This window comes from Triticum dicoccoides, chromosome 6A, assembly GCF_002162155.2.
Source record: "Triticum dicoccoides isolate Atlit2015 ecotype Zavitan chromosome 6A, WEW_v2.0, whole genome shotgun sequence".
Classification (NCBI taxonomy): Eukaryota; Viridiplantae; Streptophyta; class Magnoliopsida; order Poales; family Poaceae; genus Triticum; species Triticum dicoccoides.
Window position 1 is genome coordinate 569,744,501 of NC_041390.1, and position 22,400 is coordinate 569,766,900.

At 42.8% G+C, this 22,400-nt stretch overlaps 1 protein-coding gene and 1 long non-coding RNA gene across 2 annotated transcripts in view; both read right to left on the bottom strand.

Annotated features, from left to right (window-relative positions):
• Positions 1-10,202: 10,202 nt before the first annotated feature.
• LOC119318022 (nuclear exosome regulator NRDE2-like) lies at positions 10,203-19,155 on the bottom strand. The gene is made up of 13 exons (XM_037592525.1): positions 18,599-19,155; positions 16,881-17,292; positions 16,331-16,666; positions 15,599-16,220; positions 15,331-15,505; positions 14,405-14,762; positions 13,800-13,910; positions 12,966-13,314; positions 11,938-12,157; positions 11,451-11,672; positions 10,689-11,054; positions 10,446-10,606; positions 10,203-10,352 (listed from the first exon to the last, which is right to left on the bottom strand). The coding sequence occupies exons 1-11, from the start codon at positions 19,081-19,083 to the stop codon at positions 10,901-10,903; spliced, it is 3,444 nt and encodes a 1,147-aa protein (XP_037448422.1). The 5' UTR covers positions 19,084-19,155; the 3' UTR covers positions 10,203-10,352; positions 10,446-10,606; positions 10,689-10,900.
• Positions 19,156-21,578: 2,423 nt separating this feature from the next.
• LOC119314252 overlaps positions 21,579-22,400 on the bottom strand; it is a 2,480-nt gene continuing 1,658 nt past the window's right edge. The window contains exon 2 of the long non-coding RNA XR_005152247.1: positions 21,579-21,896. This is a non-coding gene — a long non-coding RNA (uncharacterized LOC119314252). The remainder of the gene's footprint in view (positions 21,897-22,400) is intronic.

Sequence of the window (22,400 nt, forward strand, 5' to 3'; positions counted from 1 at the left end):
TTTTTTTTGTTCTTTGTTAGTTTTGTTTTCTGTTTTTATATTTTCTTGTCTCTTTTTATTTGTAGTTTCTTTTATTTTTAGTTTTAAAATTTGAAAACTTTTATTGTTTGCTTGATTTTTAAAGTTTGAACTGGGTTTCGAACTGGCGCGAGTTTATCAACAGTAATCCGAGGTGACGTGGCATCATTAGCGGATGTTCACTGTAGCTTAACTATCCGGGCGTCACACATGTTCTTGTAATAGGAATCACGACTTGCATATCGATGAGTATGACAACCGGCAGGAGCCATAGGAGTTGTCTTTATTTATTTATGACCTGTGTGTCAACATAAACGTCATGTAATTACTTTACTTTATTGCTAAAGCGTTAGCCATAGTTGTAGAAGTAATAGTTAGCGAGCAACTTCATGGAGACACGATGATGGAGATCATGGTGTCATGCCGGTGACAAGATGATCATGGAGCCCCAAGATGGAGATCAAAGGAGCTATATGATATTGGCCATATCATGTCACTATTATTTGATTGCATGTGATGTTTATCATGTTTTTGCATCTTGTTTACTTAGAATAACGGTAGTAAATAAGATGATCCCTCATAATAATTTCAAGAAAGTGTTCCCCCTAACTGTGCGCTGTTGCGACAGTTCGTTGTTTCGAAGCACCACGTGATGATTGGGTGTGATAGATTCCAATGTTCATATACAACGGGTGTAAGACAGATTTACACACGCAATACACTTAGGTTGACTTGACGAGCCTAGCATATACAGACATGGCCTCGGAACACAGAAGACCGAAAGGTCGAGCATGAGTCGTATAGAAGATACGATCAACATGAAGATGTTCACCGATGTTGACTAGTCCGTCTCACGTGATGATCGGACACGGCCTAGTCAGCTCGGATCATGTTATACTTAGATGACTGGAGGGATGTCTATCTAAGTGGGAGTTCATTGAATAATTTGATTAGATGAACTTAATTATCATGAATTTAGTCTAAAATCTTTACAATATGTCTTGTAGATCAAATGGCCAACGTTGTCCTCAACTTCAACGCGTTCCTAGAGAAAACCAAGCTGAAAGACGATGGCAGCAACTATACTGACTGGGTCCGGAACCTGAGGATCATCCTCATAGCTGCCAAGAAAGATTATGTCCTAGAAGCACCGCTAGGTGACGCACCCGTCCCACAGAACCAAGATGTTATGAACGCTTGGCAGACACGTGCTGATGATTACTCCCTCGTTCAATGCGGCATGCTTTACAACTTAGAACCGGGGCTTCAAAAGGGTTTTGAGCGACACGGAGCATATGAGATGTTCGAAGAGCTAAAAATGGTTTTCCAAGATCATGCCCGAGTCGAGAGATATGAAGTCTCCGACAAGTTCTTCAGCTGTAAGATGGAGGAAAATAGTTCTGTCAGTGAGCACATACTCAAAATGTCTGGGTTACATAACCGCTTGACTCATCTGGGAGTTAATCTCCCGGATGACGCGGTCATTGACAGAATCCTTCAGTCGCTTCCACCAAGCTACAAGAGCTTTGTGATGAACTTCAATATGCAGGGGATGGAAAAGACCATTCCTGAAGTATTTGCAATGCTGAAATCAGCAGAGGGAGAAGTCAAAAAGGAACATCAAGTGTTGATGGTGAATAAAACCACTAAGTTCAAGAAAGGCAAGGGTAAGAAGAACTTCAAGAAGGACAACAAGGGAGTTGCCGCGCCCAGTAAGCAAGCTGCCGAGAAGAAGCCAAAGAATGGACCCAAGCCCGAGACTGAGTGCTTTTATTGCAAGGGAAGTGGTCACTGGAAGCGGAACTGCCCCAAATACTTAGCGGACAAGAAGGCCGGCATCACAAAAGGTATATGTGATATACATGTAATTGATGTGTACCTTACCAGTACTCGTAGTAGCTCCTGGGTATTTGATACCGGTGCGGTTGCTCACATTTGTAACTCAAAGCAGGAGCTGCGGAATAAGCGGAGACTGGCGAAGGACGAGGTGACGATGCGCGTCGGGAATGGCTCCAAGGTCGATGTGATCGACGTCGGCACGCTACCTCTACATTTACCTACGGGATTAGTTTTAAACCTTAATAATTGTTATTTAGTGCCAGCTTTGAGCATGAACATTGTATCAGGATCTCGTTTAATACGGGATGGCTACTCATTTAAATCCGAGAATAATGGTTGTTCTATTTATATGAGAGATATGTTTTATGGTCATGCTCCGATGGTGAATGGTTTATTTTTAATGAATCTCGAGCATAATGCTACACATATTCATAGTGTGAATACCAAAAGATGTAAGGTTGATAATGATAGTCCCACATACTTGTGGCACTGCCGCCTTGGTCACATAGGTGTCAAACGCATGAAGAAACTCCATGCAGATGGACTTTTAGAGTCTCTTGATTACGAATCATTTGACACGTGCGAACCATGCCTCATGGGTAAAATGACCAAGACTCCGTTCTCAGGAACAATGGAACGAGCAACCAACTTATTGGAAATCATACATACTGATGTGTGCGGTCCAATGAGTGTTGAGGCTCCCGGTGGCTATCGTTATGTCCTCACCCTCACTGATGACTTGAGTAGATATGGGTATGTCTACTTAATGAAACACAAGTCTGAGACCTTTGAAAAGTTCAAGGAATTTCAGAGTGAGATTGAGAATCAACGTGACAGGAAAATCAAGTTCTTGAGATCAGATCGTGGGGGAGAATACTTGAGTCACGAATTTGGCACACACTTAAGAAAATGTGGAATAGTTTCACAACTCACGCCGCATGAAACACCTCAGCGTAATGGTGTGTCCAAACGTCGTAATCGCACTCTATTAGATATGGTGCGATCTATGATGTCTCTTACCGATTTACCGCTATCATTTTGGGGCTATGCTTTAGAGACTGCCGCATTCACTTTAAATAGGGCTCCGTCGAAATCCGTTGAGACGACACCGTATGAATTATGGTTTAGGAAGAAACCTAAGCTGTCGTTTCTAAAAGTTTGGGGATGCGATGCTTATGTCAAGAAACTTCAACCTGAAAAGCTCGAACCCAAGTCGGAAAAATGCGTCTTCATAGGATACCCTAAAAAAATTGTTGGGTATACCTTCTACCTCAGATCCGAAGGCAAGATCTTTGTTGCCAAGAATGGGTCCTTTCTAGAGAAGGAGTTTCTCTCGAAAGAAATAAGTGGGAGGAAGGTAGAACTTGATGAAGTATTACCTCTTGAACCGGTAAGTGGCGCAGCTCAAGAAACTGTTCCTGAGGTGCCTGCACCGACTAGAGAGGAAGTTGATGATGGTGATCATGAAACTTCAGATCAAATTGCTACTGGACTTCATAGGTCCACAAGGACACGTTCCGCACCAGAGTGGTACGGCAACCCTGTCTTGGAAATCATGTTGTTAGACAACGGTGAACCTTCGAACTATGAAGAAGCGATGGCGGGCTCGGATTCCGACAAATGGCTGGAAGCCATGAAATCCGAGATAGGATCCATGTATGAAAACGAAGTATGGACTTTGACTGACTTGCCCGTTGATCGGCGAGCCATAGAAAATAAATGGATATTTAAGAAGAAGACAGACGCGGATGGTAATGTGACCATCTATAAGGCTCGGCTTGTCGCTAAGGGTTATCGACAAGTTCAAGGGGTTGACTACGATGAGACTTTCTCACCCGTAGCGAAGCTGAAGTCCGTCCGAATCATGTTAGCAATTGCCGCATTCTATGATTATGAGATATGGCAAATGGACGTCAAAACGGCATTCCTTAATGGTTTCCTTAAGGAAGAATTGTATATGATGCAGCCGGAAGGTTTTGTCGATCATAAGAATGCTGACAAGGTGTGCAAGCTCCAACGCTTGATTTATGGGCTGGTGCAAGCATCTCGGAGTTGGAACATTCGCTTTGATGAGATGATCAAAGCGTTTGGGTTTATGCAGACTTATGGAGAAGCCTGCATTTACAAGAATGTGAGTGGGAGCTCTGTAGCATTTCTCATATTATATGTGGATGACATACTGTTGATGGGAAATGATATAGAATTCTTGGAAAGCATAAAGGCCTATTTGAATAAGTGTTTTTCAATGAAGGACCTTGGAGAAGCTGCTTATATATTAGGCATCAAGATCTATAGAGATAGATCGAGACGCCTCATTGGTCTTTCACAGAGTACGTACCTTGACAAGATTTTGAAGAAGTTTAAAATGGATCAGTCAAAGAAGGGGTTCTTGCCTGTATTGCAAGGTACGAGATTGAGCTTGGCTCAATGCCCGACCACGGCAGAAGATAGAGAAAAGATGAGTGCCATTCCCTATGCCTCGGCCATAGGGTCTATCATGTATGCTATGCTATGTACCAGACCTGATGTAAACTTTGCTGTAAGTTTGGTAGGAAGGTACCAAAGTAATCCCGGCATGGAACACTGGACAGCGGTCAAAAATATCCTGAAGTACCTGAAAAAGACTAAGGAAATGTTTCTTGTTTATGGAGGTGGCGAAGAGCTTGTCGTAAAGGGTTACGTCGATGCTAGCTTCGACACAGATCTGGATGACTCTAAGTCACAAACCGGATACGTGTATATTTTGAATGGTGGGGCAGTAAGCTGGTGCAGTTGCAAGCAAAGCGTTATGGCGGGATCTACATGTGAAGCAGAGTACATGGCAGCCTCGGAGGCAGCACACAAAGCAGTCTGGGTGAAGGAGTTCATTACCGACCTAGGAGTCATACCCAATGCGTCGAGCCCAATGACTCTCTTCTGTGACAACACTGGAGCTATTGCCCTTGCCAAGGAGCCCAGGTTTCACAGGAAGACCAGGCATATCAAGCGTCGCTTCAACTCCATTCGTGAAAGTGTTCAAAATGGAGACATAGAGATTTGTAAAGTACATACGGACCTGAATGTAGCAGATCCGTTGACTAAACCTCTCCCTAGAGCAAAACATGATCAACACCAGAATTCCATGGGTGTTCAATTCATCACAATGTAACTAGATGATTGACTCTAGTGCAAGTGGGAGACTGTTGGAAGTATGCCCTAGAGGCAATAATAAAATGATTATTATATTTCCTTGTTCATGATAATTGTCTATTATTCATGCTATAATTGTATTATCTGGAAATCGTAATACATGTGTGAATACATAGACCACAATGTGTCCCTAGTGAGCCTCTAGTTGACTAGCTCGTTGATCAACAGATAGTCATGGTTTCCTGGCTATGGACATGGGGATGTCATTGATAACAGGATCACATCATTAGGAGAATGATGTGATGGACAAGACCCAAACCTAAGCATAGCACAAAGACCGTGTAGTTCGTTTGCTGTAGCCTTTCTGGATGTCAAGTATCATTTCCTTAGACCATGAGATTATGCAACTCCCGGATACCGTAGAAGTGCCTTGGGTGTGCCAAACGTCACAACGTAACTGGGTGACTATAAAGGTACATTACAGGTATCTCCGAAAGTGTCTGTTGGGTTGGCACGAATCGAGACTGGGATTTGTCACTCCGTATGACGGAGAGGTATCTCTGGGCCCACTCGGTAATGCATCATCATAATGAGCTCAATGTGATCAAGTGGTTGATCACGGGATCATGCATTACGGTACGAGTAAATTGACTTGCCGGTAATGAGACTGAACAAGGTATTGGGATACCGACGATCGAGTCTCGGGCAAGTAACGTACCAATTGACAAAGGGAATTGGGTACGAGATTGATTAGGTCCTCGACATCGTGGTTTATCCGATGAGATCATCGAGGAGTATGTGGGAGCCAACATGGGTATCCAGATCCCGCTGTTGGTTATTGACCAGAGAGTCGTCTCGGTCATGTCTGCTTGCCTCCCGAACCCGTAGGGTCTACACACTTAAGGATCGGTGACGCTAGGGTTGTATAGATATGAGTATGCAGTAATCCGAAAGTTGTTCGGAGTCCCGGATGAGATCCTGGACGTCACGAGGAGTTCCGAAATTGTTCGGAGGTGAAGAATTATATATAGGAAGTGTAGTTTCGGCCATCGGGAAAGTTTCGGGGTCACCGGTATTGTACCGGGACCACCGGATGGGTCCCGGGGTCCATCGGGTGGGGCCACCCATCCCGGAGGGCCCCATGGGCTGAAGTGGGGAGGGGAACCAGCCCATAGTGGGCTGGTGCGCCCCCCCCCTTGGGCCCCCCATGCGCCTAGGGTTGGGAACCCTAGGGGAGGGGGCGCCTCCACTTGCCTTGGGGGGTACTCCACCCCCTTGGCCGCCGCCCCCCTAGGAGATCCCATCTCCTAGGGCCGGCGCAACCCCCTAGGGGGCCTATATAAAGGGGGGAGGGAGGGCAGCCGTACCTCAAGCCTTGGCGCCTCCCTCTCCCGTGCTACACCTCTCCCTCTCGCAGAAACTCGGCGAAGCCCTGCTGCGATCACTGCTGCATCCACCACCACGCCGTCGTGCTGCTGGATCTTCATCAACCTCTCCTTCCCCCTTGCTGGATCAAGAAGGAGGAGACGTCATCTGCTCCGTACGTGTGTTGAACGCGGAGGTGCCGTTCGTTCGGCACTTGGTCATCGGTGATTTGGATCACGGTGAGTACGACTCCATCATCCCCGTTCTCTTGAACGCTTCCGCTCGTGATCTACAAGGGTATGTAGATGCACTCTCCTCTCGTTGCTAGTTGACTCCATAGATTGACCTTGGTGAAACGTAGGAATTTTTTTTGTTTTCTGCTACGATCCCCAACACATTCCCCCGTTGCCCGACGCCGTGGCGAAGCCGACGTACTTCGCCGAGGAAGTCGAGGTCATGCGCGCCTCCCTCACCGACGCTCAACTCTTCCTCCCCCAGTACACCGCCGACAACCACGCGGCTTGGGCGGTGTATTTCGAGCGCCGCCAGCAGCAGCGCTTGGCGTCCATCAACGGCACACCGGTGGTTGGTGGCCGGCAGAACAGCGAGGGGCGCCACCTGTGGTGGGGCGTCCCCGGCCGCACACTCGAGGGCGTGCTGACGTACCTCGAGGGCGGCAACGACCCGCCGTTGGCGTACCCAGCAAGGGCGGCCGCCCCGGCGCATCACCGACGCGCCGGGCCATGGGCGCCAAGGAGGTTCGGGTCCTCCTCCTCTTCTTCCTCCTCCCGATCTTCATCGCACTCCTCCGGCACTCCGGCCCTGCTCGGCGTCAAGGCCGAGCCCGCGGCGGAGACGCCGCTCGGCCGGCGCACCCGCAGCGCCGGCATCGTCATCAACGAGGGCGGCCGGCGTGCCTCCTCGTCGGCTCCTCCTCCGCGCTTCGTCAAACCAAAGACGGAGCCGGAGCTCGCGCGAGTGAAGACGGAGCCGGGGCTCGCGCCGGTGAAGAAGGAGCCGGCCGCGCCGGTGACGACGGAGCTCAACGACGATGAAGTGGCCCTGGAATGGGCGCACAGGGACTCCATAGCGATGGAGAAGGAGCGCCAGCGCGCCGCCCTGCTTCGCTTCGCGGAACGTCGACGCGGCCGCGACAAAGGCGGAGTCGTCGTCATCTGCGACAGCGACGACGACGATGACGACGATGCGCCGCCACCAGTCCGCCATGGCGACGCCGGGCAGGGGTCCAGCAGGGGCGCCCGCGTCAAGGAGGAGAAGGCCGCCGACGACGATGGCGGCGACTTCAGCCAGTTTTTCCTTTAGATTAGTTTATGTATATGTGCTATGTAATGAAAATCCGCGAACTTCGCCGAAATGTGCCGAAATTTATCGTGTTTGGCCGAAATTTATCATGTTTGGCCGAAATTTATCGTGTTTAAGCCGAACTTCGCCGAACTTCTTTTATTTTAAAACATGCCTGGGGGCGGCCCTGGGGCCGGCGGCTGGGGACCAACTCGCCCTCAGGCCCAATTTTTGCGCCGGCTCACCCCCAGGCGGCGAATTTAGGCGCTCCCTGGGGAGCCAACGGCTGGAGATGCCCTAATATTCACACATCATCGGTGGCATGTCACTGGCCGGCGGAAGGAATCTTCTGTTTGACACATCTCATTTTTCTAGCAACTATAAGAAATCAGTAAAGCAGTAGGAAGTAGAAACTCAGTCCAGAAGATTATCTGATGACCTGATATGCTACCTGGTGCCTTTTAGTACGTAACAAATGTAACTTCTTCTCCAACAAAAATAATAATGTGAGGCAAAAAAACATCTTGAGTACCATGCCCAGATACATATTTTGTTCCATTAGAAAATACAACTATATTTTGTTACATTCAGGTCATGTTATATCCTGCACGTATGTTACAGGTGTTTCTCTCTACTTTGTGCTCTAGACTTGTTTTCCCTACAATATGGCAAATTAGTGTATATTCTTCTGAAGTCATAGTACATTGTTTAATCTGGGGTTTACTCTGGTGCCAAGTGTACCATATTGCTAGATTTAACTTTAATCTATGAGAGTTGCTCTGTAGCTATTTCAGCATAAATGGTTCATCATACTAGGATTTAATTAGTGATCTAACTTCTGTTGCTTCTTGGTGAATATGAAATATATTGCATTTTCATGGAAGCACGAGCCGAGTAGTTGTGGAGCGGGTCGTGGGAGAGACGGTTGGTGAGCGCGGGCTAGACGGGAAGGTGATGCCTGCGATGGCGACCAAGCCGGCGGGCAGGACAGGGGCGACCGTGGCCATCATGTTGTTTTCGAGGGAGAGCGCGGCAACCGCCATCACGCAGCTGAAGAAGTCAAAGCCCGGGGCGAAGTTGGCCATCGTGGCCAGCGTGAAGCTGACAGACCTAAATACCGGTGATAGGTTAGTCGTTGTCGCACCGTCTTTGAACTTGGTGGAGACACAAAAGGAGAGCAGTGGTGCCGTGAAGACCTCGACGCCTGCTGCCATGACCACGTCCATGACGATTGAGTTGGTAATAAAGATACTAATTGTATACAAATCCCCCAGCTTTGAAAACATTAGCTTATCCAACTTATTATTGAAAATCTTGATTCAAGATAAATGGAACATTTCCTATATACAATGAGCTTATTATTGAAGGTTGCATCAATTATGCTATTATTGCTGAAATAAGAGGCTTATGAATTTGTCAATCTTTGCGTACCTTGTAATAGTGACTGTCAATCATTGCGTACCTTGTAATACTGACTGTCAATCTTTGTGTACCATGTAATAGTGACACATGGATGCATGAAGTTGAGTGATACTCCCTCTATAAAGAAATATAAGAGTATTTACAGTGAGATTACTAATACTATTTATAAATGGATGATATATATCTAGTTATAAGTTCTCGGGTGGCGAGCAATTTGGCTGCTTAAGGAGATAGGAAGATTGCAGAGAAGGAAAAAAAGTGGAAGAGAATTTATATTTGTCGTTGCATAATGAAAACTTGATGTAACCATGCTTAACCCATATTTCTAAATTAGAAGAATAATTTGATCAATGTGTCCATATTTTTATTATTCCGTGGCAACGCATGGGTATTCAGCTTTTGCCCGTAGCGACGCACGGGCATTCTACTAGTCCGAATTAGGAACCCAATTAACAGTCGTGAAGGAACGCACACACGTCGCCTAACCATGGCTTCTCCTTGTCCTTTTTATTCATTTTTTTTCCATGAGCTTACCTCTCGGCATTGGTGGTCGACGTGATTGGAGCTTCCACCCTCAGAAGCTCACGATTTGGCATCTGGGGAGTGCATCAGCTTGTGCCGACTGCCGAGCACCAACCTGACATGAATTTGAGTTTGTAGAATCCTGCAACCTTTGGTCGACACCTACGCTCTGACGAGCATGATTGAACTGTGCAGGCACAGGTGAGTAGTAATAAGCCAACAACCCTGCGCACTGAACTGAACTTCCAGTATCACTTCAAATTGGGGCCAACCGGGACCAGCAAATAGTACTATACCTGGCTACCGTATATGTACAGGTGAAACAGCGGTACCACATGGTGTGGTGCATACAACTCATTGCATGCAACAACCCCATGAAGTCGCAGCACATATTCCTACTTTTTTTTGAAGTCACAGCACACATTCACTTACTGAAACAGCCCGGTTAACAGTCACGACTCACGAGGTAGCGCACACTCGTAGTCTAGCCACGGCTTTTCCTTTTCCTTTTAATTCCTTTTTCTTTGTCTCTAAAGGTCTAATTAAGTGGATCAGTTCAATCATTGTAATATGGAGTGACATTCTATTATTTCATCAGTTGCGCGAAGAACACAATGACCGGTTCAGGTTAGCGCAAAACTAGTGATGTTACAAGCGAGTGATTTTACAAATTTGTAGAGAAACCAGGTCTTCGGCAAACTAAGATTTTCTTTCGACAGCCAAGATCCTGGGATACCTCATGAGGCCCGCTTAACCTGATTCACCACCAAAACTATGAGAAAAAAGTAAAATGTAGCTGGGCAAAGAAAAAACAGGAAACCATGCCCCCTGCAAAACACATGACTCACTTGCCTGAGGTTGCAGTAATTTTGCACTTTGTGAACATGAATCTCTAGCATATTTTTGTTGCTCCATTCTTGCAAAACAATCTGAACACCAAATTTGTATTCACTGTGCTTTGTAATTGCCTTCAGCAGTTGCCATAAGACATTTTCAGATTGATTATGTCCTGTGGTTTAAAATAGCCTAGTGAAGCTATTGTGTAATTACAATAACCAAGGATCAAATGGGAGAACAAAGTGGCAACAAACCTGGCAAAAATGTCTTGGAAGGAACAGAAAGTAAGGGGCAGTTAAAATCAGCAATATTGACAATCCAAAGACATAGCCGTTTATAAGATGCATCCAGATCTCATTGGATGTGTATTATGACGGCTGTAGAACTGAATTTGGTTGACGGCTGTGATCTTGGAAACTACCAGCTCAAATCAGGGACAGATTTGGAATTTTGAATACACATCTGATCATATGTCATCTTCATCTTGTAACAGTATCTCATAGATATCAGTGCGAATGAACAATTCCTTGCCATGCATAACTTCCTGGAGATCTGATAACTCTTTCATAGTCAGAACTGAGCTCAATTTTTGGAACCCATCAAGCCATAATCGTTTAGACCTGCGAAAGAGTGTTAGATCTGAGATGCCAAACACAATCATCCATAACAACAAAATTAAACCACCAAAATTCTAAGCCCAAGAGGTAATAATAATAAAATATACAGTTTAAATAGTGGCTGCTAAGATAAATATGAGAAAATACACATGGAATAAAAACCACTTACGTATTCACATGAGAAAGCAAAGAAAAGAAAGCAGAAGCTGCTAATATTTCATAAACTAAAATTTTGTGACATCACCAACCAAACTTGGAAACACTGCTTCTCTTAGATGCACTTTATTTAGAATACATGCTCATTATTCTTACATATTAACATACAAGTGATTGAGTGGATTGCAATAAGTAAAATGACAGAATTAAGCTCTGATATCCATGTTTATGTGACTCGCGTACCATGGGCAAGCATGTATAGCTCTGAAGAACACACGTCGTGCCGCAGAAGTATTACAGGCTATCTCTGCCTCATAAGCTAGATAACAGCGCCACAACAGAACAGACTTCTGTAACTTATCATCAGCTAGAGCTCTCTCAAACAGACTGTGGATTCTATTGTAAGATCCTGCTTTACTCCATTCAAAGGACAAAGCGAACAGCAAGGCAACTATGGAAGGGTCCCTGTTGAAAAAATAATCAGTCAATAGAAAGCAGCACGGCCATCTACAGTCATACATGCACGCAACAAAATTGCATGAAGACAATAAAAGCTTGTTTATATTATTTCCATCTTTAAACACCATATATGAGTGCAGACAAAAAAATATGACAAGAGGATCCACATTAAAGGAGAACTAGACGGGCATATCCTTTAGAAGTTATATTCATATCACACTATACTAGATATACAACACAGAGTGTTTTCATGGAAACAAAGCACCCTTACCTTTGACTGCATTTGTCAAGTGTAAGACGCAGATTGTTGGGAACACTGTAAAGACAGCTCAGAGTTAACATGGATGCATATGATTTTGGATTGTACGGATATGTTTGTACTCCTTTCAATATGCTCGGCCAAACCCTTGAGAGACTCAACTGGTTCAGATTCTTCTGAAGCAGTTTGATGTAATACATCCACAACTCTTCAAATTCCAAGGTATGGCTCTCTGAAAAAATCAAGTTCACATAATAAGAGAATGCTTTGTTGAATGCAAATTTGACAAAAAATTAATTATAATTATAAGCATGCAGAAAAATATTTAAGACTTTATCCGATTCAAAATAACAGCAGGACAACAAATGAAGAGGTTAAACATAAAGGTAAGTTCAACAGTAAAATACAACAAGGTGATTTTAACTTCTAGTGAAAACTGAAAAAGACCCTTGAGAACAGTCAAAAGGATCCATCCATCTTGACCCTTGAGAGCAGTCAAAAATAGGCTGTTACGTCAGGTATAACAACAGTATAATTTGTTTATGCAAGATAAATGAATAAATAAAATATCTTATAGCTTAGACAAATACATCTACTATAATTTAGTACTCCCTCCGATCCATATTACTTGTCTTAGATTTGTCTAGATACGGATCGGAGGGAGTAGTAAATAACAATTGATAACAAAAGTGAAATTGCACTAACAGAACCCTAAAGTTAAGTGCATATTTCGTTGCGAATACTCAATAGTTAACAAGGGAGGATAGCCAATATACATCAGCAGAAGGAATAGAAATTAGTATGCATGACATAGGACCAAGGTGGCAGTTATTAAGTTGTTGCTTCAGCAGCAGTTTCGACCAACAGTAACTGACATTGACAAATAGAGGTGGCAAGCAAAAGAATAACAAGAATAATTGCCATTTTGTAAAATGATAGAATGATAAAGTAAAGCCACTTCACACAGGAGCAGAAAAACATAATGGTTTGAAACGATATCATCCATATAGATCCAGAACAAAAAAGAGAGGATGAAGAACCTGAAAATGGACAGGCCTCCTCTATCACTTCAAGACCAGAAGAATAACCAGAAGTCATACTCTCGAACAAGGAAGCACAGCAAATCAGAGCAACTGATTCTTCTTTCAAACAACCACTTGCAAATGCAGACCGCAGGCTTCTAATCTGCTCTTTAAATCCTTGACGAGCCCTTAATACCAGCGGGCGTGATATAGGACCGCCAAAAGAAGAATACTTGATATTGCTACCCAAGCAGGAAAGAATGTATATTGCACGATGTGCCGAGTCAGAATTGTTTCTAGAAGTAGATATTGATATTTCCATCTCAGCATACCAAAAATAAAGAATAGGAACCTTCCTGACGAGATCCTGTCAACAACAGCAACAACCAGAAGAACCTTAAAAACAGAAAGCCGGTCTCTTATTTCTTACTACATCCGTTAAAAGAATAGAAGTCATCACGAAACGCATGCAATAAAACTCTAAAAGCTTGGCCACAAATAAGTATTTAAAATTTTCACATGGAAATGATCGCATAAGGATGATTGTGTCATAACTTATTTCCAAATCGTTATTTTCTAATATAATTGCTGACTAACATACAATTAGAAAAAATATTGGGCAAACTTGTACATGGGAGATAATGTCAATGTCTAAAGGCATCTATTTTAGAATTTAGACTGGAGATGGTAGCATGCATTCGAGAGGCAGATCTATGTTTATGCACACACCAAAGATGCTAGAACAGCAGCATTATGCATTATACAACCAATACCAGTAGCGACTAATACTGATTGGAATGAATGGATATACAAGCTTCCATAAAATATATTTATTTTACGGTTCTATAATACCTGCGTAGCTCCTTCTGTAGATAACAGTGCCATGTCAAATATCTTCCTTGCTTGGTCAATGTTCCCATGCCTAGCCTCAATTCGGCCATATATACCACAAAGCAGAAGATCCTGGCCACAAGAAAGGTCATGGTTTACATTTCTTCAATACGCAATACTCCAAGCTACATATGATTAAGACTGATAACTGTTACAAGTAACTTAGGCTAAATAAAATGCACTCATACATAAAAACGAAACATAGACACGGAGAATTCTCAGAAGAACACCATTTAAAACAAGATAATGGATGGAGCATCAACTTGGTTAATGCAAAATATGAGTAACCGCTATTGAACTGAGGACTTCTGCTATATTTACGGATTGCCTTGGCTTAATTTTGGTCCCATAACTGCATGGTGTGTTTAGTTTGCTAACTGATGCAGATTACGCTGAGTGACATCACTCGGCAAAACTCTATCGTGTGAACTAGGTGGCTACTGGCTAGAAATACATGAGCATACTTCTGTGTGGTTTATTGCACAACTAGCTAGTTGCTTATAACTTTTATGGCCCACGAAAAATTAATGTGAAAACAAAGAAAAGGGAAAGAGGATAAAGCATACCTGTCTGTCTTTCTTCAGCAGGTTTTTGGCCAAAGCCCGCGATGCATTAGCTGGAGTAGACAAAGTGTTCTCTTGTGCCGTATACATTTGGGTGGTAACAAGGACAGCTTCCTCCAAGATATGATTACGAGGGAATATATCAAGGGAAAGCAATATTGCATTTTTCAGAAATTTCACCAGGCCAGGTCTTTGAGAAAGATCATGCATACTTCCTAATAAAGACTCCAAACTACAATGACTTGAATTTTGTGTCTTGTTTGCAAGGTCAGATATGGCGATAAGATCTTCCGAAATATCATTTGAAATCATCTCAAGGCTCATAATTCTATCAAGCCAACTTGAACTGTTGCTGGATGTCCTGGAATTTAAGAACATTGATTAAAACTGAAGGATGAGTCCTGGAATTTAGGATAACCGCAACCAACTTTCCATCGTGCAACCCAGTGCACAACTTCTCAGTAGGTTTTCAGGACGAACAAGTTGGTGTAAGCTCTGTATAACCAGGATAAATTTCGAATCCCCCAGCTGTCGACTCAGAATCCACTCTAGGATGCTGAAATGTTCGTGATGAATTAAACTAAAAGACTAACGTGCTACATGACCAAAATAATGAGGAAACCCAGCTGGGTAGCTGCAGGTATAGCCATAAATCTCATAATTCCCATTATATGGTAACAGATTTGATCAAATTATACTATCCAGTTTTCTTGTCAGGCTTAGTTATAAGGAGTTGCACACTGAGCAACAAAAATTGAAACAAGTTACAAGGCAATAAAAATATACTACTCCCACCGGTCCAAATTAATTGTCGCCGCTCTAGTAAAGTCTAGAGCTGCGACAATTAATTTGGATCAGAGGGAGTATTTAGTTCTGTTCACATGAGGAGGATGACCAAAGCTTAACAGGATAGAAGTGCAAGAATTTACCATCTAGAAATTTTGCCACCATAGAAATCAATAAATTGGCATATCAAGGAAAAACGAGCCTCTTCTGACGATAAAGAGAACAGAAACTCAGTTACGTCCTCAAACAAGATTACTCTGGAAAGCTGATCATTGACTTCTCCAGATGAGGCATCATTAGAATGATTTGGTCCTGCTCCTGGAAATTGCATCCCAGTGTTAGAATTGAGTTACCTAAACAAATCTCAAAGTCACTTCTCAATCTTACCAACAAAGGGGGAAAGGGAAGTACCAGAATTTTCACGAAGGGGCATCCATTGTTCATTCTCCCTCGACAGCTCCATTGTGGACCATCTATTCCATGTTTTTGCATCCTTAACTTCACTACTGTACTCAGTCTCTACATCAATGCCGAGCTTTTTTAGTAAAGATTCAACATCATCTTGTGCAGGTGTGTCCTCAGTATCAGGGTCTTCTGGATCAATTCCATCAGCAGCCAATTCTTCTATTGATTGGTTAGACACATCATTCGTTTCAGCATTTGCTACAGAGGGATTAAACCAACCACTCCAGCCTCCCCCTTCAGGCTCTTGAGGATTTTCTTGCATAACCATGTTTTGTCGACTCTCCTCATCCTTTCCTAACCATGTAGACCATCCAAGAGCCCCATCTTCTCCAATTCTGGCACCACCACTATTCCAGAAGTGCTCAAAGAGTCTTTGCTTACTGCTTGAGGACAGGGAAAGGGGAGGCGAGAATAGGCTAAACTCAATTTGAGCTTGAAATAACCCAGTTGCTAATTCTCGATGTCCTGTTTGCCATTCAAACCGGCAAAGATTCACAAATATATCCACTAAACCAAGTTCAACCTGAACTAAGGAAGGATGTGCTTTGAGATCAGCATTTTCACAATCCTGCGGAAAATTCCAGAACAAAACATTTTAATGACTATAGCAAATTCATGCAAAGAGAGGGAGAGAAGGGAGAACAGTTATGCTGAAATATGTTCAATGAGGCACTAAACCTGCCTACATAGCTTTGTGCAAGCTGCAGATAGAGCCTGTACTGCATATGAGTAAGACTTCCGTGTATCAGATACTTTGAATCTGGAGAATTCCCCTTGGCACAGAAGTAGATACTGTTTCCACAACTTACAACTGTCAGGGTGTTCCATAAGTATTTTCTCCCATTTACCAAAGAGACTCTCAGAGCTATCCCTCTCACCATATGACTTCAGAAGGCAAAGCAACAATTCCTCGTTATCTGGATTGAGCTCCACAGCCTTCTCCAATATACTAATTTTTCTTTCAGTTGTTTGCAAACGTGCTGCTTTTTGTGGCTGACTACTGGCAACTTTGTCCTGCAATGCAGAAGCAGAGGAAATCACTTCACTAGATTTCTTAACAACTATAAGGTGGAAGGGGGAAAGGTTAGCTGAAGTAAAACTCTAGTCAACAGTTTCATAGCTTAAGATTCTGTTTGTGACTTAACTGTATGCTGTAAAAAAAAAATCAACTGTGCACTACACAATGTGATAGCCTGGTGAAAGAAATATTCTTCTAAAACTGTGATACCTGAAACTGAGCGAAGGCCAACCAGATTTTTTCATCATGAGGACATTCTCGTGTCATCTTATTGAATTCTTTTGTCCTCCGAAGTATTTCATCTTCCCAAGATTCCTCAAGCTCCTGTTGCACGGTTGTGCTTTTCACAGGAAGGGATGATGTCTCTACAGGGATAAAATCTTCAGGGAGAATTGCAATCATATCACTTTTCAACACTTTCAGGTGCTTGAAACCCTTGTTTCTTTCTAAAACGGCATGTTTTGCTGAAAAGTAACGCCCTCCCACTTTTACTTTGTTATCCAGTCCATCCAAATCTGAATCTAGATCCATCTGCGATGAAGCATGTCCATAATTATAGAAACGTCGATTAAGCCCACGTGTCTCCAGTGCGTTTTGAGGCTTGTAACGTGCAATGTCCATTCTGCATATTACCATGTGGTGTTAGACTTGATTAGAATAAAATCAGTTACCTGAATAAGTTCGGCTTACAGAATGAAGTCTCTGCAGCAGGTAAAAACTGGAAAACTTCAACATGTTATTAAGCATTGATATTCTGAACAAAGTGACTACATTTAACTTTTCCAGCTTGATGATATACTAATTCCATGTATTGTTTACATTGTTACCATTGACAATATCAGCCGAATTGCTCCCCTGTGCAAGCTTCCATTGGCACATATATTGTTTATACGTTAATTTTGATGTAGCAGCCCAAGTTTGGACGCATCTACTTGAAGAAGAAATTGTTGAAAGAACAGAAAACAAATACTTCCTCCGTTCGGAATTAGTTGACGCTCAAACGGATGTATCTAGAGCGTCAACTAATTCCGGATGGAGGGAGTACTAAACTAACGTCTAACAAAGGGTCGGGTGTACCATTTGGATAGCAGCTACAGGCCCGCCTAAGCCTATGTTGTTCTCTGACATTGTACACAAGTAAAATACTGAACTGGCAATCACAAGACACCACAGAATACTAAGCTACATAATGTTGCAGTTGATAAAAAAAATCTTCACAGTAACCGCGTAGATATATTCTACAATGTTTTGAAACAGACTGATATTAGTAACTTTGCAGCAAGTCCCAGAAGATAAATGGCTAACTAGACAATAACAGAGAGTTGAGCTTTAGTTATAAAAAAACTGACAGAATATAAGAATTTCCTGTTTAACAAACTGATCTGATTATTCTAAAAATAAAATTGTTCCAACCCAGCTTCTAAGTCAGCACGGGATTAAACATGTGAAACTATAAGTATCTACACTGGGTTTAAAGCTTAAACTATCAGTCCATGTCCATTGGTATCATTAACTCCACCTCACGATTTTTTGCAACTTAATTCCAGACTGCGTAGTTAGCGCTCTGGAAATTACCAATACACGAGTTTAACCATATAGTTTATGCATCTAGGAAATCAAACTTGGTGCTAATAACTTTGATAAGACGCTAAACATAAGCAACTATACACAACCTCTTACACAGGCCTTTGGCATGTGATCTACCACACCTGCATCCAATTGCATAAATGAACAAGACACTCTAATCGTTTCCTACTAGAACAAACACCGCAACAATGGAATCGGTGAAATGTAGCTTTGACACCAATAACTTCACATGTGAAAGCATAAACAGTCTGTTCAGCATATTTCAGTATGGCGTAAGCATGAATTTAACACAACAGCTTCGCTATGCAACAATCCGTGCATAAACATAAGCAAACACTGACCTGTAGATTGATCCAAATGCCAAGTTATCCTGGTCGCCCTTGGCGTCGACGTAGTAATCCTTGACCAGCTTGGTCTCCGACCCAGCCCAGGCACGAACCCCCGGCTTCCGCGAAGAGGCGGCCCCCTCATACCGCTCCTGCTCCCTCCTCCGCTTCCTCCTCTTCCTGTCGTCCCGCCTCGACCCCCTCTCCTCGTCGGACGGCGAGGACGGCAGCAGGTTGTACTTCGCGGGAGCGGGCTTCGGGGCCGCCTCCTCCTCGTCCGAAGAGGGGCTCAGCGGCGGGAGGGACGAGGAGGCAGTGGGTGGGATGTTGAGGGAGGAGGCGTCGAAGGAGAAGCTAGGGTTCGGGAGACACTGGGAAACCTCGGTGGGGGCAGAGAGCGGGAAGAGGGGGAAGACAGAGGAGGAGTTGGAGGGCTCGTGTCCTCCTCCAGCGGCGGTGGCGGTGGTGGTCGGCGGCGAACGCTCCGGCGATGGCTCCATGACGGCGTTGCGAGAATCGAGATTAGTGTTGGGCGATGGAGAGCAAGAAAGTTCTGGCCGCTGAGTCGGGTCGGGAATTGTCGGGCCAACCAAACATGGCCTTGAGAAGTTGAGAGTTCTTTTCTTTTCATCGTCGGCCCAATTCATACTGTATTTTCTAAGAGAGGAGTTAGGACTTATTTTCCGCAGTGACTATTTCTCGCTTTAAGCGAGGCGGTAGAGAAGTGTCGCTGAAGGTTCTAAGTATTTGGCCCGGCCCATTCGTTCACGCATTAAAGTAAAATAAAAGGAGATCATGAAACGCAAGTACCAGAGATCCGGGATCTATCCCTGATCTACAGAGAGAAGAGGCACGCTGCTAGCCAATCCGTCACGTCCCATTGGTTGTTAATACTAGGTGACGCGACCTATTTGAGGCCATTTGAGCAGGTTTTTTTGTTTTCTTTTCTATCAATTCTTTAATTTTTTACTTCTCCGTTCTTTCATTTTTTTTCATCTTGTTTTTTTCCTTATGTTATTTTCGTTTTCACTCCACATTTTCATATATGTCAAAAACATTTTTTTAATAAGTGATCAACACTTTGCGTATACATTCAACATTGTCCGAACGCTCATTCAACATTTTTTTCAATGCTTGATCAACATTTTCATACTTATTTCAACATTTTTTACATACTTGGTCAGCATTTTTCAAATACATTTTCAAAAAAATTATGTACATGATCAACATTTTTTGAAATACTTGTTCATATTTTAAAAAATACTTATTCAACATTTTTCCAATACTTTTTTAACATTTTTCAAATACTCGTTCAATAATTTTTAAATACTTTTTCAACATTTTTATATATATGATAAACTTTCAAATAATTGTTCAACATTCTTTTCAAATACTTGTTCAATATTTTTTTCAAATGTTTTTTGAAGAGTGTTTTTGATTATATATATATATATATATATATATATATATATATATATATATATATATATGGTTGCGCTATTCGTCATCCTGAGTGAGGAATAGTTATTTCTCACCCTAGCCTGCCCATGTACCCAGCGTAACAGTCTGCATCCACGGCAAGAACAGAAGGTTAGTGAGGTAAACTTACGGTCTTTACAATTGGTCTTGCGCCACGGTGAGGGAAGGGATGTGAGGTAAGATTTGGTTGCATGTAAAGTAATATTACGTCTTAAAAAAGTTTGCGCCATAATTACTGTAGGGTCGTCGCTCGGCCGGCCGATCCGACGTGAGGAAGCGCCTCTATGGTAGTCCCAGTCCGGCAAGGGTGTGGACTGCCATGGAAGATCCTGTTAGGCGCAAGTAGACGCGGCGGCGGCCAAAGAGCTCACTCCGGCGAGGTGCAGGCGCCTCCCTCTGGACTGGAGTATCCCGTCACACGCGAGAAGGTCGCGGTGGGAGCGCCACGTATGGACGAGCAGCCATGATTCTTCTTAAAACTGATTTAGGTCACGGATAATGCGTGCATCCTGATTTTTTTAGTCTTTTCCCTCTCTATTTATAGTGGAGTTGTTCATGAGGAACTATGGATTTGATGCACTGAAAAGCTCATTTTGGAAGAAAAAATTTGGAAGTATCATTTCTGGAATTGCATCCTCAGTTATCCCAAAAATATTCTATCTTCTTTCTGAATGTTGACTGAAATTTCCGGCTGTAGAAATGTCACCAAAACTGTGTTTATGACAAACATTGTACGCACTCTCTCAGCTTCAGTATCGAACGCATGTAACTGAATTTTGTTATATAGACAACACATTTGGTTTCTTTCACCTTATAATGCCAGTGCTAGTCTTTGTGAATCAATCCATATACTTCCGTCTAGCTCTAGCAAACTACATGTGTAAATCATAATTTATTTTATACTGAGCAGTCCATGAAGTCTTGGTTCTGAAATGCTGTTTGATCATACAAGCAAAGGAAAATTATGTAATGGAGGTAATGAATATTTAATTATTTACAACAATAGACTCGGTTAATCACCTAGTATGACCAACCTGTATAGCAAAATCTCTAAGGACGGGTTACATGAGGCAACAACAAAGAGAAGGGTCAGTCCTGTGAGAGATCTTCATATTTCTATGCTGGTTATTGGTTCCCATCATGTCATCTTTTGCTTATGCATCATGTACTTGAGCAACCAAACATCTAATGTTCACTTAGAATATTTTGTACTGAGTAGGATCAATAATTACAATAATAAAGTGATCACACTTGCCTTCTTGGAAGATCCAATGAAGTAACAAGGCAAATCTCACCAATTGATGTTTCTTAAAATACATGCCCTGGTACTGTGTAATGTTGCTAATAGCTTACGGTGACTGAGAACAGGTGGCATCACACAGGATGATCATGTCTAGGTTTGGATTGAAGAAGCGAGGCGCCCATTCTCTTCGGAGTTTTGGTTTTTTCTGTATTATATTATAACATTTTTAGTAGCACCATGCATATGAGTTTTACACTCAAATAACGACATTAGTTATGCTTAGCAAGACAAATCCTTCCATGGTCAATTCACCATATGCCAGAGAAATAGTTGGCCTTTAATTAGATTACAAGAACAATGTAGATGCTTATTGATCAAAAAAGATGTATTGTAAAAACCGAATTACATAAGCACACGACGTGTGAAACATGGTCTGGATGATATGTTCAGGACCTGCTACATGTATGCCTTGGAATGATACGTTGAGGACCTGCTACAGATTTACGGTCCAGATGCTATCAGAAGTGCACAGAGTTCTCCTTCAATCAAGGGTTCGTATCTATTACTTGACTGTCCGTAGACTTCTGACAGCTGCAAGAGAGCCACATTTTAATGCACTATAAATCAAGCATGGAATCTAAGAGATATTATTTTATAATAAGAGAAAAAGTCCAACGTGGAAGCAATTTATTCTGCAGAAAATTCACAAGTGGATTCTTCTATCTAACGAATTACAACTGAACACCTTGTTCATATTTGCAAGCAAACCATCTGAACACCATGTTCATATTTGCAAGCAAACCATCTAAACACCTTGTTTATATTTCAACGGAAGCACAAACCAGAGTAGCATCGTTACCTCTGCAAAATATTTAGCTAGCCCAAGCATGAATTTTACAGGATAACACACTTTCAACTTTACATAGCCTGTTAGCTCTGAAAAATATTTGTATATTGCAATCAAATTTAGACGAGAACACACCCGGTTTAGCTATGACCAAAACAGCTAACTCGCCACGAATCAAGATCAACCACACTATTTGTTGGGCATAAGTTACCTGCACATCCGAGAGGTATTGGGCCAGGGAAATTGTT

What these genes read in the sequence shown, in the direction of transcription:
- LOC119318022 (XM_037592525.1), bottom strand. Translation starts at nt 19,083, where the DNA reads ATGGAGCCATCGCCGGAGCGTTCGCCGCCGACCACCACCGCCACCGCC. An exon ending in GGTGGCAAAATTTCTAGATG is followed by an intron (nt 14,763 to 15,330) that starts GTAAATTCTTGC and finishes CTTAAATTCCAG; the next exon opens with GACATCCAGCAACAGTTCAA. An exon ending in CTACAGAAGGAGCTACGCAG is followed by an intron (nt 13,315 to 13,799) that starts GTATTATAGAAC and finishes TGTTGTTGACAG; the next exon opens with GATCTCGTCAGGAAGGTTCC.